The 19,272-nt window shown below is 47.0% G+C and overlaps 1 protein-coding gene across 2 annotated transcripts in view; it reads left to right on the top strand.

Annotated features, from left to right (window-relative positions):
- The window catches only part of Ksr2 (kinase suppressor of ras 2), a 402,376-nt gene that overhangs the window by 220,573 nt on the left and 162,531 nt on the right, over positions 1 to 19,272 (top strand). For both annotated transcript variants that reach the window (XM_013520300.1, XM_013520301.1), the window contains exon 5: positions 14,238 to 14,428. In XM_013520300.1, coding sequence (XP_013375754.1) covers positions 14,238 to 14,428 — 191 coding nt within the window. The remainder of the gene's footprint in view (positions 1 to 14,237; positions 14,429 to 19,272) is intronic.

Below are 19,272 nucleotides of genomic sequence, written 5' to 3' on the forward strand. Positions count from 1 at the left end.
GAGACAGGAGGCTTGCCATGAGTTTGAGGCCACCCTGGGCTCCATAGTGAGTTCAAGGCCAGCCTGAACTACACAATGAGACCCTGTCTCAAAAAACCAAAAGTGACCTTTGATTTGGAACTTCTTGGGTAAAAAGAGCATTAAAATACTCAGTAACAACTGACCACTATTCCATGTGCTCTAGAACATTTTTCTTTGAATAAAATACATAGAACAGCCTCTGCATGTATCATTTTTAAAGTTAGGCTTTAGTATTATAAAAGGCTACTCCTGTTACTGATTCCAGTGGCATAAAAGTAGCATAGTATCTACTCCCTAAATCCACAACCCTCCTCCCAGCCTGCCAACTGCTTTTTATGTATCCTTCCAGAAAATATTTATATAGATCTCTCCAACTTGTGATGGTTCAACTTATGATTTTTTTTGTCTCTATAGTGGTGTGAAAATGATATGCATTCAGTAGAAACTGCATTTTTCCACTTTGAATTTGGATCATTTCCTGGTCTAGCAGCATGTACCCAATCCTCTTGAGATGCCACACTGTTACCAAGGGAACCAACCCATATTCCAGTGTGCTGTGCCGCTAAGCTATGGTGTCCAATGGGTTAGGGACACTAAATGCATTTTTGATTTAGGGTATTTTCAACTTAGGATGGGTCTATCAGGATGAGATAGACCCCCGTTGTAAGGTGAGGGGCATCTGCATACATGTAAATGTGTATCTGATATTGTGCATCCATGTGACGTATCAGTTTAGGAAACAGCGTGTCTTCCCATCTGCTTTCTTCTCATATCGGCTCAGCGAGCACATCCTTGAGACCTGGATCCACAAAGCCTCCGAGCCTCACCTTCATGGCCCATCCTGGACCAAGCCACCATTTCTCTTGCCTAGGTGACCCCAACATCCCCCTTTCCAGATCTCCCAGTCCCACTCCTGGCTCCACCACACCATTCCTGTCCCCTCTGCACATCAGACAGAGTGATCTTTTACCTCACTTTTTTCTTTTGAGACAAGTTCTTTCTATGTAGCCCAGGTCAGCCTTGAACTTATGATCCTCCTGCCTTAGCCTCCCAAGTAGCTGAAATTACAGACGTGCACCACCGTACCCAGCTCAGTGTGATTTTTGAAAAGCTGAATCTGATTTCATCCTCTTCCTTCTTAAAACCCTCAGGCACACTCCCACAGCTCTCAGAATACAACCCCATCTCCTCACACTGGCAAGCAAGGTTCTGCAGAAACCTCGCCCCATGACCTCCAGACCTCACCTCTTATGTCCATCCCCCTGAGGTTACCTGTCCTGGCTTTGCTGTGGTTCTTGTGGTCCCCAGCATTGCCCTTGTCTCTGTCCTTGTCCACCCTTTATCCAGATCTAGGCAAGCGTGGCTTCTCCTTGACCTTCGGGTCTCAATGGACGTGCCATGTCTGCCTCACCGCTGGTTTTTACCTCTCCCTGTAGCTCTCACTGCTGACTGGTATTTCCTTGTTATTTTATCTCTTTGCTTGCGTTATCCTCACAGGATACAAGCTCCTGGAGGCTGTGGTAACTCTTGTCTGCTTCCTTCATTGCTCAAGTCCATTTACCTTATTGCCCTAGCAATCCTTATTGGATTATTTTAAAATTAATATATATCTTTTAAAGACACAATAAGTCTCTATCACACACATTGTTTTTTTTCAACTGTGCTTCCACATCAGAATGATGGATCATGTTCTTCTATCCTGATTGTTTTCAACACCTCCATAGTTTCCATAATTTAATTGACCGGCTCATTATGATGTGTGGTTTGACTACTTCCAGTCTTTTGCTAAGCAAAGTTAATTTTACTACTGCAGGGAGATGAAATCAGACTTGGAGAAGAGAAAGGAGAGGGGAGGAGAGAGAAGTGAGATGAATGAGTGATTTAATAGCACATTGATGTACCTTTTCATCCTTCAATGCCGGGGGCAAAGATGGCTTAACACAGCCCCGTCTAAAAGAAGTTTCAAAAATACTGGAAATGCTTTGTGATCTACTCTATCCATGGCAGTAGCCACTAACCACATGTGACTATAAGCAAGTGGCTTTATTAACTTACTACTGAAGAATAATCCCAGGGTCTGGCCAGAGACAGTTCAGGTCTGTGGCTGGGTTATGGGCATGGAAGGGAACGAGACGAGGAATATTTGTTACTTAGAAGATCCAGAGAAATTTTCCTCTTGAGGGAAAAAAAATTCCAAGTGGACTCTGGGGATCTTAAGTGTTTTTCTTGCCTGACACTGTGGCCAGGTAGCCTAGATGTAACAGATCTGTAGCCTTGTTTTGGGAAGGGCCAGATACTAAATATTGTGCTTTTGGGGGCCATACAGACCCTATCACAACAAACCCTACTGTTGTGGGGCAAAAGATGCGATAGGCAGGACACAAATTTATGGGCATGGCTGTGAGCATGGAAAATTTTCTTTGTCCAAGAAAATTTTATTTGTGAGGAAAGGAAAAAAGAAAAAAAAATGGCTGAGGATTGGATGTGACCCCTGCATGCTCCGTGGTTTACTGACCCTGGGTCTAGAGCTGCCAGGTTTAAACCAGCAGGTAGCATCCCAGGAGGGAAAACTACCTTAGCCAGAACCCAGAATTTCTGAGTTCCACACATCCAGGTGGGTAAAAGGCAGCATGGGTGGCTCTTACCTTTGAAGTCTAATTTCTGGCGGGTCACACTGAGTCTGAGGTTGCTCCTGTGCCACTTGGGCCATCCAGAACCCTGTGCCAGGTGTTGAATAGACTCTTGCCCTCAGGTTTGCAGGCACAAGACATAATACATGGGGCTGCTGGCCATGGAGGCTGCACCTTGTGTCTCCTTTTGTCCCGAAAGCACCTCATACATAGCACTGCAGTATGTGTGTCATTGACTTGTGACATATTTGCATCCATGTGCCATATAACTTCTTTGAGCATCACTTTTCCCATCTATAAAGAGGGTATAACCATACTTCCTTCTTTGTAGGGATGCTATGAGGATAGCGGAAGTTAATGCATGAGCAGGACTGGTACCTGGGTGACACCAGATGCTCAGTGCATGGAACTAATGCCTGTGGGGTGCTGTTGATGGCAACCAGAGCAGGATGGGTCTAGAGCACATAGGAGCTGATACTTGCATTAAGCCTTTCAGGATGTGCAGGGAGAGGTAGGATGGGATTCTAGGAGAGTAAAGGCATGCAGGAGCTCAGGTAGAGCAGGTTCAAGGTAGAGACAGAGGAAAGAGCATAAGGTTTGAATGCATTCACTAAGTAGGAAACTTGCTGGACACCACACAGATTGACCTCAAGAGGATGACGCCAGTTTCTCCCATGCGCAGACTTTTGCAGACTAAGTTCTCACGTAATCCTCACCAACCTTGCGATGGCCCTCTCTGAAAAGGGAGGAGATGGGCTTATACTAGAGAAACGACTTGCCCAAGACTACACAGTGGGTTCAGGGGGAGCTGGATCTTTTCTCAGAGTCATTCTATTTTCAGTCCCTGCTGAGCATATCATTGTATTGTCCACTGTCCCTTTCCGCAGAAAAGGGGTGGGTACAGTTCCTCTGGAGGCTGCTTGCATTCTTCTCTGAAAGCTCTAGTACCCCTCAACAAATGGAGGCCATATTCTTGCTGAAGCAGCCCTGTGTCATGAGATTGATGGGATAGATGGAGGTAGCACCTCCTCTTTGGGACTTTTGCAGTTCTGCTTTGTATCTGGGGCAAACTGCTCTGCTTCTTGCGAGAAATCTGTTCCCCAGCCCAAATCTCTTGGGTCATAGCAAGTAGGAAGCCATGAGGGTCTCACCAGGGAACCCTGGAATCCTAACTCTGGCATGGCAGGCTGTCTGGGTCCAGAGCATGGGGAAGGTCCTGTCCCTAGCACTGGACTGGGGTGGTGTCTCATGTTGTGGGGGCCTGAGCTCTGGATTTGGAGAAATTTGGCTAGTGTTCCAGTGCTGTGTGGATTCAGTGGCTTCATCTATAAGATGGAGCTGCTGGTGAGACTGAGGTGGGAGTTGTAGAGGACATTCTGCAAAGTGGAGTTGTAGAGGACATTCTGCATGTCAGGCAATTTCTAGACCTAGGAGACCGTAGTGAACAGATTGAGGTGGAGCTAATGCTCTACTTGGTGGAGGCTGAGAACAAGAGCAAAATAAAAATTTCAGAAAGCAGCCAATCAGTATGTGGCCCCCAAATGTTTACCCCACAAAATGTGGCAAGTGTTTTTTTTATTTCACTTATTGTGCCAAAGAATCCCTTGGAGTAAATACCCTGTATGGCTCAGCTGGGCAGCTGTAACCAAATACCACAGACTGTGTGACTTCAATAGCAGGAATTTATTTTCTCACGGTTCTGGAGAACAAGGTGCACGGCCAAAGTGCCCACAGGGCTGGTTTCTCCTGCTTGGATTGCAGAAGGCACCTTCTCAATGTGCCCTTGCATTGACTTTTCCTCTTTTTACCAGTCGAACTGGGCAAGAACCCCACCCTTATGACCTCATTTAACCGTAACTGCCTTTTAAAAGACCCTATGTCCAAATACAGTCACATTCTGAGATGATAGGGGTTCAACATACGAATTTGGAGGTTGAGGCAAATCCAGCCCCAAACAGGCACTGGTAGTGACACCTTGAGAGTGTCTTAGCAAGATGACCATGGTGTAGGGAGAAGGGGGTGCATGGGCCAAGTATACCTTTCACCCCTTTTCTCTGGTTGAATTTGGAAACACTTCTAGAACCTCTTTTTCTTTCTTTCTTTTTTTTTTCTGGTACTGGGAATCAAACTCATGACCTTGCACTTGCCAGGTAGGTGCTGTGCTGCTGAGCTAAATCCCCAGCCCCTGGAACCTCTTTTTCTTAAGGAGGACTTCAGTACCATCACCCCATCCTACTGAAGGCAGCCTCTTCCTTTGGTCAGGTGTGGTTCTCAGACCTTTGTGTTCCTCCTGGGCCAAGTAGTCCAGGGTAAAAAGGAATTTTTTGGTCTCTTCATGGATGCTTGTCCATCTTCTTTTAGTTTACTCCTGACCCAGTTCTTCATGGAAATGAAGGTTTGCCTTTAATGAGCTTCCATCTGTGAGCAAAAAACTATCCTGACCAATATCCTGGATGAAGAACATTTACTGGGTCCCTGCTATGTGCCAGATGCCTGGCTAGTCAACATTGGATCTTTGTGACAACACTGCACAGTAGAAGCATTATTATTAATTTTTGTAGGTGAGGCTATTTAGGCTTAGAGAGTGTGTTAAGCAGTTTTCTCCATGCTGAGGCAAAATACCTGACACCAGCCATTCAAAGGAGGAAAAGCTTATTTTGGCTCACGGTTTAAGAGGTTTCAGTCCATGGTTTGCTGGCTCCAAGGCAGAAACATCATGGTGGAAGCACTTGGCAGAGGACAGCTGTTCAACTCATGGAATCAGCCAAGCAGAAAACAAGGAAGATCCAGAGTGAGATAAACCCTTTTATATCATGTGTCCAGTGACCTCCTCCAACCCCACTCACCTCCTATAAGCACATGCAGCTATGAGTTCAAAGTTGGATTAACCCACTGATGAGTATAGTGCCTTCACCATGCAATCACCTTCCAAAAGCCCCACCACCAAACACATGAGCCCTTAGGGGAACATTTTAGATTGAACCACAACTGAGAAGGCAAACCACTCAATAAAGGTCACACAGCTAGTAACAGGGAGACTACATAGTACCTATATTAGTATTATGTTTTTTACAATTATAGCAAAGTGCACATAACATAAAGTTGACCGTCTTGACATCTACACTGTGGTGGTGTTTGGGGCTTTGCGATGTTAAGCAGTCACCACTGCCATCCATTCCCAGAGCTGCTCATCAGTCCAGAAGAAACACCGTATTCACTGCGCAGTCACTTCCCACCGCTCTTCCAGCCTTCAGGTCCTGGCAGTCACTTGCCTCCTGTCTTTGTGGATTTGCCTATTCTGGATATTTCATATCAATGGAATCGTGAAATAGGTGGCCTTTTGTATCTAGCTTTCTTCATGTAGTAGTGAATATTTTTATTTGGTTCATTTGCATTGTATCATAAATCAGAACTTCATAAAACTGAGTAATATTGCATTACTACATTTTGTTTACTTGTTCATGTATTGATTGACATTTGGGTTGTTTTCATCTTTTCTTTTCTTTTTTTTTTTTTTTTTTCTGGTATCGGGAATCGAACTCACAACCTTGCGCTTGCCAGGCAGGCACTATGCCACTGAGCTAAATCCCTAGCCCCTGTTTTCACCTTTTGACTATTGTGACTAGTGCTGCTGTGAACATTCACGAGCAGTTTTTACTTGAACACTTATTTTCAGTTCTTTCAAGTGGAAGTAGAATTGCTGGTATGAATCATAATTCTATGTTTTATTATTGTTTTACATGTACCATTTTATATCACAGCCAGAAAAGAAGGTTCCAGTTCTCCACATCCCCCCCAACATTTGTTACTTTCCTTTTTTAAAGTAAGGCTATCCCAGTGGGTTTGAAACTGTAGCACACTATAATTTTGATTTGCATTTTCCTAGGGGTTAATTCCCTGGAGCATCTTCACGTGTTGTTGGTGGCTTTTTCTTGGGAAAGTGTCTATTCAAGTCATTTGCCTGCTTTTTAATTGGATTGTTTGTCTCTTTTATTATTGTTTTAAAAAACTTTTTATAAACCATACATTTCATGCAGAGGTAAAGTGCACAATTTTTATCTATGTTTTGATGACTTTTTATATACTACCACACCTAGGTAGTTGCCACCCAGCAAGACAAAAGGTGAAAGATATTTTCACCTACCTAGAAGCCACTGAGCTCCTCAAAAAAAATCAACATCTCCCTTTCTTTCTTAATAATGGGATTATTCTTACCCATTCTCGCACCTCATATGAATGAAGCTGCCTTAGGGTGGTTGTAACAAAGTGCATAGGCTAGGGGGCTTATAAACAACAGAAATGTACTTCTCACAGTTCAAGAAGTCCAAGTTCAAGATGTCAGCATGGTTGGGCTCTGGTGAGGCCCTCTTCTGGCTGGCAGACTGATGACTTCTCATTGTATTCTCACCTGATAGAAAGAAAGAGAGCTCTCTGGGGTCCCTTTTATAGGGGCACTAATCCTGTTTTAAGGACTCCACCCCATGACCTAATCACCTCCCATGGTCCTCACCTCCTAATACCATCACATTGGTGTTGGGATTCTAACACGTCAAATTGGAGAGACAAACATCGAGTCCATACCAGGAATCATGACGGAATTGTACAGTGAGGGCTCTTTTGGGGCTGGCTTCTTTTGCTCATCACTGTGTCTGTAGGATCCATTCATGTTCTATAGCAGAAATTTTCTCCTTTTGTTGCAATGCACAGTTAGTTCTATGTGTATTCTGATTTCTGCATCCATCCTGCGAGCAGTGGATCTGGAGATGTCCTCAGTGTTCAGTCATAGGTTCAGTTCTTCTCTGGGTCTTTTGTTGGATACAGGCACTTGCTTTGGTTGGGTTGCTGCCTTGGGGAAAAACTATTGGATCAGCGATTACTTTTTTGAGAGATACTGCCTCATAATTTTTCAAAAGTGCTTCTTACCACGATTTTATGAGAATTCTGGTTGCTTTGTATCTTTGCTAACATTTGGTACTGTCTGTTTTTAGCCATTGTGTGGAGACCTACACTATAACTTACATAGTTTCAATCAATGTTTTCTCCTCTCCTTTTCCTTTTGCCTTTTTCTTCACGTTCTTCTTCCTCCTTCCTCTTCTTCCACTTACTTCCTCCTGCTTAACATATTTTACATAAATAAAATAATTGCTATCAAAGTATACATTTGATATTCAAAAGTGACATTTGAAAATTTAACTATTAAAATGCAAAAAAAAAAAAAAAAGCCATCCATAGCTTATCGAAAAGCATCAGTTTTCCTTTACACTTGGGAAACACAGCTTCTGCTGTTTTGCTGACTCACTCTCGCCCCTTTTGTGGCAGGTCCTGGCTGATTCACGCTGGCCATAGGGAGTGCTCCAGCCGGGAATAGCAGCTGTAAACTGTAGTAAAGGAATAGAGCAGGAGCAGGTTCTCAATAGATACCCTGTTGGTATGAGACGTACCAGGACTTTGCTTTTCCTGATTGCCTCTGGGCAAGGGTCTGCAAGTGCCCCCAGAGCCCCAAACATTGTGGCATTCCTTGATTTTACAACGAGTCTTGCCGGAGGTCTCCTCTAGGATCATCAGATCAGGCCAACGGCAGAAGATTGAGATGGCCCATCTTGCCTTGGGAGAGCTCAGAGAGTGCCACCCTGTGTAAGACCAGTGGGTGCCTTTTCCCCTTTGGGGAGGCTGTGCTGGGTTAGGATGAAGTGTGCCGTTGCTGGTCTCTATGCTGTGGGAAACCTGTCTGTTTCAGCCTTACCATTTCCTCCTTGCTGGGCGAGATATGCAGATCCTGTTAACAAATGTTACGGGGTTCGGCTGGGTGCAGGATTTTGAGGTCAAGGGAACTTGAGCCCACCCTCAAAAAAACTGAGAGCAAAGGCTCCAGGTGAGCTTGCAGCTCTGGTTAGTGCAAATCCCAGCCATCCCTTGGAAGGAAAAATGGTACAAAGACTGAGCATCAGTTTGAGACTTCCTACAGTGGCCTCTGTGACAAAGGCAGGGAGGTGATGTTGATCTACAGCCTTCCGAAGGCAGAGCCATTTACTAGACGGAGCTGAGGGAGACAGTGGGAACAGCCTGTGCCAATGTCCTGACTAGGATGAAAATTAGTTATTAAGGACCAGAAAGATGTCCAAGCAGCTAGAATCGGACAGGGACGGGAGATGGTACTACAATTTGGGGGTAGCAGCAGAAGGTCCTGTGAAGCTTTTATAGACCAAGGAAGGGAGAAGAATGAGAAATCTTGGGCACGGTTTAAGCAGGGGAGTGCAATTATACAATGCATGCTTTTTAAATCTCCTTTTTTATTGCTGGGTGGAGACAATTGTAAAGAACTAAACGTGGGATCCAGCAACTCAGCCACCCAAAAGAGTGAAGTGCTGGTCCATGCTGGAACACGGGTGAACCTCAGAAACGTTATGCCAAGGGAAAGAAGCCAGGCACCCAAGTTCATATATGATATAATTCCATCTATATGAAATACCACAGTGAGCAAGCACATGAGGCCAGAGCAGATTGGTTGTTGCCAGGGGCTGGAGGGGAGAGGAAATGGGAGAGCGTGATTAATGGGGAACAGGTTTCTTTTGGAGAGACGCACCTGTTTGAGACAAGAGGGAAGTGATGGTTGCACAACATGTGAATGTACTCGGTGCCATGAAGCTGTTCGCTTTAAAGTGATTAATGTTATACATGGACGGAACAAAAAGAGAAAAGGGGAATTGAAAAAGGGAAAGAAAGAGGAAAGTGGGAGTGAGATTCCATGAGGAGCACAGGGGCTCCAGGGAGGAAGGAAGGGAGGAAAGTGGCTTGGTCCAAACCAAGGGGTTAGGGATGGAGAGTAAAGACCCGACTGAAAGTTGTAAGGGTTGGGATAGTTCATGTAAATGAGGCATCAGGACAGAGGGGGAGGTTTCTAGATTGCCACACTGGAATAGTCCCGCTGTGCTCAGCAGGGCGAGTGCCTTTTCTAAGCACAGGTTCTGACTCCAGGGCTGGTGTCTTTCTCTAACATGGATGTCTGCTGCCAGTGCTTCCCACCTGACCAGGGAGCCCTAATTCCTGCCCCATCCCGAAAGCACCATGGCCCACTGAGTGCTGGGGTAGAGTGGCCCCTTCCAGCATCTGTGTCGCCATATTTCATTGCTCTGGCCTGAATTGGCTCTGCTTCCAGACAAGACATCTATGTGATAGATATCTTCTACTCTGCAAAGATCATAGGAGAAGATGTGTTTTTAATTGCATCTACAGAATATATGTGAAATATCTACTAAATCTTAGTGTACAAAGTCAGTGGACACAGTCACTTAGGTCTGTTTTTCCCCCTTTGAGTGTTATGAGTAACGAGGGTCGATGGTAAAGGTGAATTCCACATCATGTCCTGAAGTACTTCCTTGGTCAGGAGGACGTGATACAGGATTTCGTTACACTCTGCTCTGGTCAAGTCATTATTTATCCACCCTCTTCCTTTCCCTCCCACATTCTCTTTTTTATCTATCTTTTGTTCCTACAATTCTCTCCTCTTTCATTCCATCCATCCATCTTTCTATCCATCCATCCTTCCACCCATCCATCCATCCACACATACATTCATGCATCCATCCATCCATCCATCTACCCATCCATGCATCCATCCATCCATCCTTCCACCCACCCATCCATCCATCCACCCCTCCATCCATCCACCCATCCATGCATCCATCCATCCATCCACCCACCCACCCATCCATCCACCCATCCATGCATCCATCCATCCATCCTTCCACCCATCTATCCATCCACACATCCATGCATCCATCCACCCATCAATGCATCTATCCATCCATCCTTCCACCCATCCATCCATTCATCCACCCATCCATCCAACCATCCACCCACCCATCCATCCATCCACCCACCCACCCATCCATCCACCCATCCATGCATCCATCCATCCTTCCACCCATTCATCCATCCATCCATCCAACCATCCATCCATCCATCCACCCATCCATGCATCCATCCATCTATCCTTCCATCCATCTATCCATCCATCCATCCATCCATCCATCCATCCATCCATCTTTTCTCTATTCCTTTCTTTGCTCCCTTCTCTTCTTTCTTTCCCCTCCCCTCTCCTCCTCTCCTCTCTCCCATCTAACATTTCTTTACAGATCCCCCTTCTCTTTTCCATCTGTGGCCATAACCTGGTAAACACATCACCTCTCTGAAGCCACTGGGCTTGTGCTAAACTTGCACTGGGCAGACTTGGCTCTAGCTGTGGGTCTCCCCGAACTCAACCCTGGGTTGCTCGGTGCCTCACGGCTCTCACCAGTGTTTGGGAGGTGCTAACAGCCTCATGAACAGAGAGTCTGGCTGTGTCCTCTTCCCTGGCCATGAGAATGGTGCGTTGAGGGAGTCGCCAGGCGTTTCAGGTGAAGAACAACTTCGTGTCAGTGTTCAGCTTCTTCAAGGCCATTTCCATAGCTACAAGGACACTGATTGAACCTGGTCATAGTGACACTAATAATGGGCAACAGCATGCTGAGCTTGCTCCGGGCCAAGAGTGTTATCTCCTGGATTCTCAGGAGCAGTGTCAGTGTTCTCCCCAGTGTCCAGGTAAGGAAACAGGCTCAGGGGAGGTGATCACTTTCCTAAGGTCCCAGTTAGGCCTGGAACCCTTCTCTCCCTGGCCCCCAAGCCTATTGGACACTTGTGTGCAATGAGAAGCCCCCTCCTGCTTCCCTTTCCTCTCCAACTCTGGGCAGAGAAGAGGCAGCCACCACTCTGAGCTGCTGTAACAGGAGCATCTGTCTGGTCCCTGCTGTGCACCCCCCAGGGAGATGATAAGCAGGGCTAGCAGCCCGGCGCTGCGAGGGGTCGACTCAGCAGGCTCACGGGGCTCCTGCAAGCAGAGGAGCTGCAGCCTCCTGGGGAGCTTGACTTTTAGGCTGCCTGTGTGGGAGGCCTGTGGGTCTTAATTGAACAGTTTCCCTGGGCTCTCCATCCAGGACTGACAGTTTGCAAAAGGGCTGTGCTGTGACCACCAGAGGGCGCAGCTCCTGATTCGCCAGGATGGGTGTTAGTAGAGAGGAGCTGGGTCGGGAGGGAGCCGTGCAGGCGGGAGAGGAGAGGGCGGAAGTGGGAGCGGGAAGCGGAAGGAACCGAGATTAGTTTGGGACATGGTTTTGTTTCCTCCTGTTTGTTTTAATTTTAGTGTTTGTTTTTGGTATTGGTATTGGGGATTGAGCCTAGGACCTTCACACTGAGCAACATTTCCAGCCCAGTTTGTTTATTTAAAAACAAACAGAAAATTTTTTTTAATATTAAAGTAGAGTCTTGCTAAATTACTAAATTGCCCAGGCTTGGCTCAGACTTGTGATCTTCCTGCCTCAGACTCACAAAGTACTGGAATTACAGCCATGCACCACCACGCTGGGCTATGAAGTAATGTACTTCCTAAACTGGCTGCTTGGAAGGGGAAATGTATTTCCGCACCGGTTTAAGAAGTACATTTCATTCAAGTCACGCCAAGCCAGGGACTGAGGGATCCAACTGTGGAAGCCACAGGCTTCCAGCTCTCAAGGTGCCTACAGTGGAGAAGGGAAGATAGACAGTTAGAAAACAGTGTGATTCGTGCTGGTGTCTTACCCCATAGTGACCATTTAATAAGCGTTTAGTGGGCACCTACTACAGGTCCACCTCTGTGCTAGTTGCCAGGATAGAAAAATGAACAATAGAGAGACATTGTCCTCAGAGAGCTACAGTCCACTTTGCAAAGGACACCACAGCTGAGTGGTCAGAGACAAGTAGGGATTCACCAGGCAAAGAAGGGGAGGAGTTCTCAGGGGTGGAAGATCAGGGTGTTAGTGGGGTGGTGTAATGGACATTGGGTACCATATTAGGAAGCTTGGTTCTTACCCAGAATGGGGTGGAGGAGCAGGTACTAAGAAAGAGAGGGAGGTGAGGGAAGCGATAAGGTGACTTGGTGGAGTGTGTGTAGCAGTTCTGCAGGCCAAGAAGGGAGGCAGTAGAAGCGTTCCACAAGAGGCAGCTTTGCTACCTGCTTTGCTTCCTGTCTCTGACATTTTCCTTTAGTCACTCAAAGCTGAGAAGGCTGAGAGATAGCAAGAGAAGGTCAAATGGAAATATCTTTGTGGGCTTTGGGAGTGGTTTTAGTGAAAGGCCCTAACAAAAGGTACATCGAGCTAAAGTGAAAATTCCAGGGTTACTTATTGGCCAGGCTCGAGTGTATCTAAAACCAGGCTCCCTGGAACAGCTGGCCTCAGGCTGGACATCAGCTTGGGTTAGAATTGATATGGAGGGTCTGCTGCAGATACAGTCAAGAGGTAGACTGCAGTGCCACTTTTACCATGTTCCTCCCTTCTCGTGGCTTCAGGGTCCTCATCAGTGGAGAAGGGAAAGATAATAGCCTCTTCCTCCTGTGTTGGTCAGCTTTTTGTTGCTGTGACTAAACACCTTAAAGAAAAAACTTAAAGGAGGAAAGGTTGATTTTGGCTCTTAGCTTGAGAAGCATCAGTCCATAGTCAACTGGCTCTACTGCTTTAGGCCTGAGATGAGGCAGGACATCATGGCAGAAGGGTGTAGGGGGACAGGGATGAGGGTGGGGAGACACTGCTCCCATCATGGCTGCTGGAAAGCAGAGAAAGAGCTGAGGAAGCCAGAGGGGAAAGGGCGAAGTCGTGTCCCCGTGACCCACTCCCTTCAGCTAGAGCTCACCTCCTCGGTTGCCATCATCTTCCAGTAATGCCACCAAATTATGACTGTACTCACTAATAGATTTATCCACTGATGAAATGAGTGCCCTGGTGATCCCCTCATTTCCCAGATTCCCCACCCCTGCAGACTGCTGTATTGGGGATGGAGCCCCAACAGGTGACAGGCATTGGGGGACGTCGCATAAGCAAACCATAGCATTTACTGTGATGTTTGAGTGAGAACACACACGAAAAACCCTTAATTCCGTCCCTGGGACTTGGTCTGTGCTGAAATCAAAGTAGCAGTGATCGTAGCTGTTGTTGGAATTGTTACTACCATCAAGATTAAGCTTCATGTTTGTTAAAGTGAGACGGCTTTAAAACGCCCATGTTTCCTGCTTAGGATTCTAGAGCTGCCCTCTCAGTTTCAGATCAAAGTTAATCAGCACCTGGCTGGAATCCGTCTTTAATGTTTCCTCCTCATCTGCTTCTCAGTGTGAGAATCCTTTCGGAAATCGAAGAACTGCATCTTCTAATTATCTGTTTGCGAGGAAGAAGGTCAGGAAAAAAAATAAATTCCAACGGAATCCTAAAAACTTCGATATTTTTATTTCACTGGCTGAATTATTTCAGTAGCTGCGCTTGACCCTGCTTTTCTAGAGCTTCTCCGGGGAGCTGGGTGGAACAGAAAGTCTTCTGTTTTTGCGTTTGCTCCATGATAGGATGGGCTTTGGGGTTGAGGGGCAAGCAGCAAAGCTCCTCCAGTTCCCTTCTCTCTGTGCCTAAAAGCTATGGCTCTCCTTCCTCCCTGTGGGGCTTAGATTCTGCAATGGGAGACCAATGCTGGGTCCCCTTCTGGGCTCATCTGGATATATTTCCTTTTGTCCTATTTCTGTCTTCCTTTCAGAGCCAAAAAGAAGAGCAAACCCTTGAACCTCAAGATCCACAGCAGCGTGGGCAGCTGCGAGAACATCCCTTCTCAGCAGCGCTCGCCACTCCTGTCTGAGCGCTCCCTGCGGTCCTTCTTCGTGGGACACGCGCCTTTTCTGCCCTCCACCCCGCCCGTCCACACCCACACCGAGGCCAACTTCTCCGCAAGTAAGTCTCTGCCTTTGGGCTGCACTGGTTGGGGGCAGTGGCTCCCACATCAACTCCCCAGCACTGCCGCCGCCGGTGCCAGGCGCAAACTCTTCTCCTTATCTTACTGCCCCAGAAATGCTCACTGAGGGGTGAAGTTGGCACTCGGGAGGTTGACAGCTGTTGTCATTGGGCATTGGCCCCCAGACCCTGCTCTTTGGCCCACAGGCGCAAGGGGATGACAGAAGTAAGCAAGCTTGCAGGGCACTGGAGGAAACATCAGTCTTTCCTCGCCCTCCCTCCCCACCACGTTTCAGCTGCTCAGTTATAGGATTTTTTTTTTTTTCCAGGCCACTGCAGATGAAGTGTCTGTGCTGAAATTTTTGTATTTTCTCTTCACTTGGGTCAACACGTCTAACCTTTACATCTCAAAGACGTATTCGGGTTCAAACTGGGCTGAGCGTGGCCTGGGGTGGTTTATATTCTGCTCTCACGAATTTCTGCCGGAGACAGAGTAGTTATTACAGAGCGGAAATGGAAGTTTGTGGTGATCCAGGGCCGATGTTTCATTTCAAGGCTTTTAATCTTCTCCGCCCAGAGGCCCGTTTTGCTGAACGGGCACAGATGTGGTCAGAGGGGAGACCCCTGCATAAGTCCGTTGCTCCTCCAGCCAAGACAGCGATTTTATTGACTGGCTACTCAGGAGACGGGGGGGAGGCTGCTGTACTGTAGAGGAGGCAACCCCTGCCCCTCAGTACAGCCACAGGCTTCTGCTGTGTTGCTGCTCAGATAAATCAGAAGAAATGCTTGCGGAGCATGAGTACCTGCTCATCGCTCCCCTGCACAACCGCACTTAACTCTCGCAACTCTCCACGGTACAGATGAACTAGTCCCGTCATGCAGACGGAGAGTGAGGCTTAGGGACAGCAGAGAACTTGCCCAAAGTCACATGGCTGTCAAGTAGTTGAGCCAAGATTTGAGTCTGGTTCTTTCCAACGGAGAGTTGACAAGCTTAGCCTTCAGGCCTGACTTGATAGCCAAAATTCCTCCAACATCCAGCAGGAATGCTTTTCTTGAAATGTGGAATTTTATGGGTTATTTTAACTAAGTCTTTGTAAACATTTTTCCAGGAGGCCACCGACCATTTGAGAATGTGACAAAACCTGTGACCTCCCTCCCTAGGAAAAGGCACATGTAACATCCAGCATCCAGCTAGGTGGTGAGGCTGGGCCTGAATGGTGACCTGGTTCAATTGATGTGAACCTGGCCGAGTTCATAGACGTGTACACGGGGTGTGCTGCAGAGATCAGCTGAGGGTCGGGACTAGAAGGACCCAGTAGACGTCAATGAGAAGATCCAGAGTTTGCTCTATCCCCGTGCCCGGGGTAACAGGCTCTGACTCAAGCAAACTAAAATAGCACTTATGACCCACATGTCAACATCAGAAGGCCAGTTTATTAATGTGTCAGGGGAAATCACTGTCAGGACAGCAGAGATGTGCCATGAGGTGGGCCTGTGTAGGATCTGAGCGTGGCTGGGTGATCAGGACACAGTGTGATGATGATGGGTCAGATGTGCCGTGGCAACCGGGCAGGATCGGTGCTGAGGGCAGGAGCATGGGCCCTGAAGGAGACGCCTGGGTTCAAAGCCCACTCGGCTACTTTTCTCAGCCATATGTCTTTGACCTCACATGAGTCTAAAACCTCTGTGAGCCCCGATTTCCTCATCTATAAAATGGGGATAATTATAGAGTCCTTATTATATCAATTAGCTTTTTCATCATTTTGACCAAATACCTGACATAAACAACTTAAAGGAGGAGAGGTTTATTTTGGCTCAGTTTCAGAAGTTCTTGTCCTTGCTCAGCTGACTCCAAGGCAGAAGCGTAATGGCAGAATCTGGGCTTGGCAGAGGACAGCTGCTCAATTCATGGCATCCAGGAAGCAGAGAGCAGAGGAGGAAGCCAGGGAGGAAGGTCATGCCCCAGAACCCACCCAGACACATCCAGAACTGTGCTTTGCTCATCGTTTCCTAGGTGTCTCTCAAGCCGGTCAAGTCGAAGGTCCAGATTAACCATCACAACAGCATACATAGTTGTGAGGATCAGTTAAACTATGCATGTCAGGTCCAGAACAGCCTGACACAAGACACAAGACACATTTATTAAGACACAAGTGCTTAACACATGGTAGCTGGATTACATTATTTATTAGCTCACATTTCCTACTAGTTTTTATAGGTGCCGGTGCCACGATTCATTCTGGGCTGCTGTGACTCAGTGCCTTGCAGTTCAGCCCCAACCCCTGCCACTTCCTATGGTCTAACCGTGCTTGGAATTTACCTTGGCATGCTGCTGGGCGGCTGCCTCCAGCGGCCATCTGTCCTTGGGCACCACCATCCTAGGAGTGAGTGTCAGCCTGCTCTCCTTGGGGGGTTGACCCCTGCTCTGCACTTTAGTTTTGGCCAAAGACACCTCCTGTCTTCTTTAAACAAACATCGGACTGGTACATTCTGGTCCCCTTCCCTGTCAGTTTTCTATGAAGGGGCAGAGGTTGCCTCCTCCACAGTACAACTTTTCTGCCCCACCCTATCTCCAGCTGAGAGGAACGGCTTGTCTGGTGTTTTAGCCAGGGTTTTCAAGGGAATAGATTTCATAGAGGACACATAACTTATAGGATTATTTTAATATACTCACCCAAAGAGTCAAATGCAGAAGAGCACAAAAGATCTGTCCATATATTAGAGACCCAAAGAATCCAGCTGAGGTGCTGATCCCAAGGCAATGTCCTGCACAAATCCAGCTGGAGACCTAGAGCCCATGACAATGTCTCATGCAAATCTGCATAGAGGGTCTGCACTGGGAAGGCTTCAGTGGTGGAAGCTAGAAAGTCTGCACCAGGGGGGTGAAGGATCTGTCCTAGCAGGCTGAGGGACCTTCACTGGAGCCAGGTAGCGACACTCAAGGTAAGGACCAGTCCTCCCCTGAAGAGAACCGCAACCATCCTCAGTGAGGACCCAAGCTCTTCTGATAATGACAGCAGCTGAGTTTATATCAGGAAAAGCAGCATGACAAGCTTCTCCAGAAGAATCAACAGCACACCATCTTCCCGCAAGTTCTCTTTTTATGCTGTTGGCAACAATCCTCAGGTGGGCCTTCCACACCCAGGACCACTCTGACTCAGTTCAGCTGGGTGTTACAGGTTGACCATTAGTCCACTATATCTGGCTGCTTGGGGCAGGAGCAAAGACCTTCATTAAAAGCCAGCTTCTAGCCAGGAGAAGCCCCACGAGCACAGTTGTCTCTTGTGTGCAAAGAGGTGTCTTCTGACCTCCTGGAAAGGAGCAAGATAGACTGGGGGCTCCGCGGGAAAATGATGTGTAGCCCAAGAATTAGCTGGTACCCATGGGCCAGTCCCATGGAATAGCAGAAAGAGAGGCAGCTTACACTCGCCTACCTTAAGCATGCTTGGAAAATTTGCATTAGCCTGTAGATGGGCACCATCGTTGAGTAAAAAAGCTTATTTTATAATATTGTTGAATCTGTCATGTCATCTGTTGAATACTATTGTAAGAATGAAAAGCAGAGTGGTTGTAATAGCACACCATTGTAAAGTCAAGAGAAGTATTTAAGTCAAATCATGAATCAGCAGAAATCAGGGACTACAGAATTGACTCTGTGTTGCTTTGGGCCACACTGCGCTGTTTAGCTAGGGTCTGGTTGGATGCCCTCTGCCCATGCACCGCTTGCTCCAACAAGATGTGAACCTGTGGCTCTTTTAAGGGTATCTCTGGTTCCAGCTGACAAAAGTAAAGCTCCTTTTGAGAACCCTAAAAAAAGCTGCTTCCAGATGACAAACTGTCACATAGATGGAATGATCATTTATAACTGGCTGGCGGAAGTGATTCTGGGTCTATAGCAACTAAATGGATGCAGATACAGTGATAAGTGCCGCACTGGGCATATCATTTAACCCCCCGAGTCTGTTTTCCACCCCACAAGGATGTAGCTAGGATAAAATGAGGGAAGCATATAAATTTCCAGCACAGAGGCTGGAGTTTAGAGCAGTGAGTCTCCATAAAGGGTGGTTTGGGGGCTATTATTGTATGTGATGTGATGGAGTGGCTTGTGACAATGCTGAAAATGATGGCAATAATAGCCATTGGTGTTTATTGTGTGTTGACAATGTTTCAGGCATCGTACAAAGCAATTTCCTTTTATGATTTCATTTACGCTTCACAATCCTCTGTAATGTCGGTACTATTATTATCCCCATTTTACAGATGAGGAAATTGGGGCTGGGAGAGTTGAAGTAAGTGGCCCAAGGTCCCAAGGGCAGGAAAGAGGTGAAGTCTGAACTCATTCTGAATTCATTGTTGAATAATGCTGCACTGTGAAATAGCAACACTCTCACTGTTGCACTCAGCTTGCTTATCAAGGAGGGACTTGAACTTGTTCAAGTTTTCTCTGCTGTTTGGGGGCCTTGTCGTGGGTAACAGCCTTGCTTGAAGGATGCCTCTTTGTTAACGTGCCATGCTCATTTAGTGAGCAGCCCCCACTCTGGCTCACCATTTGTGAGCCTGCCTGGACTCCGTTGTTAATATTTGAGGCAGCCGTGGTCCCAGATGGTAGCCATCCTGTGGGGGCCAGGCAGCTGCAGAGAGTGACCAAAAAGCAAGCCACTGGCAACTTTTGCAAATCATTCATGCTGGACAAGGTGATGAGGACTGTTGATGAGGAACTTTGCCACCTGCTGTGTTCTAGACGTCTCTTTGTTAGCTGCCCATGGGGGTTGAGCTCTTCAGGGCAGCAACTACTGTTATGGCTGGTGTCTAGATCCGCTCCCGCCCCAGTGCCTCATGCAGCC

This window comes from Chinchilla lanigera, unplaced genomic scaffold (assembly GCF_000276665.1).
Source record: "Chinchilla lanigera isolate Chin_1 unplaced genomic scaffold, ChiLan1.0 scaffold00054, whole genome shotgun sequence".
NCBI classification, from domain to species: domain Eukaryota; kingdom Metazoa; phylum Chordata; class Mammalia; order Rodentia; family Chinchillidae; genus Chinchilla; species Chinchilla lanigera.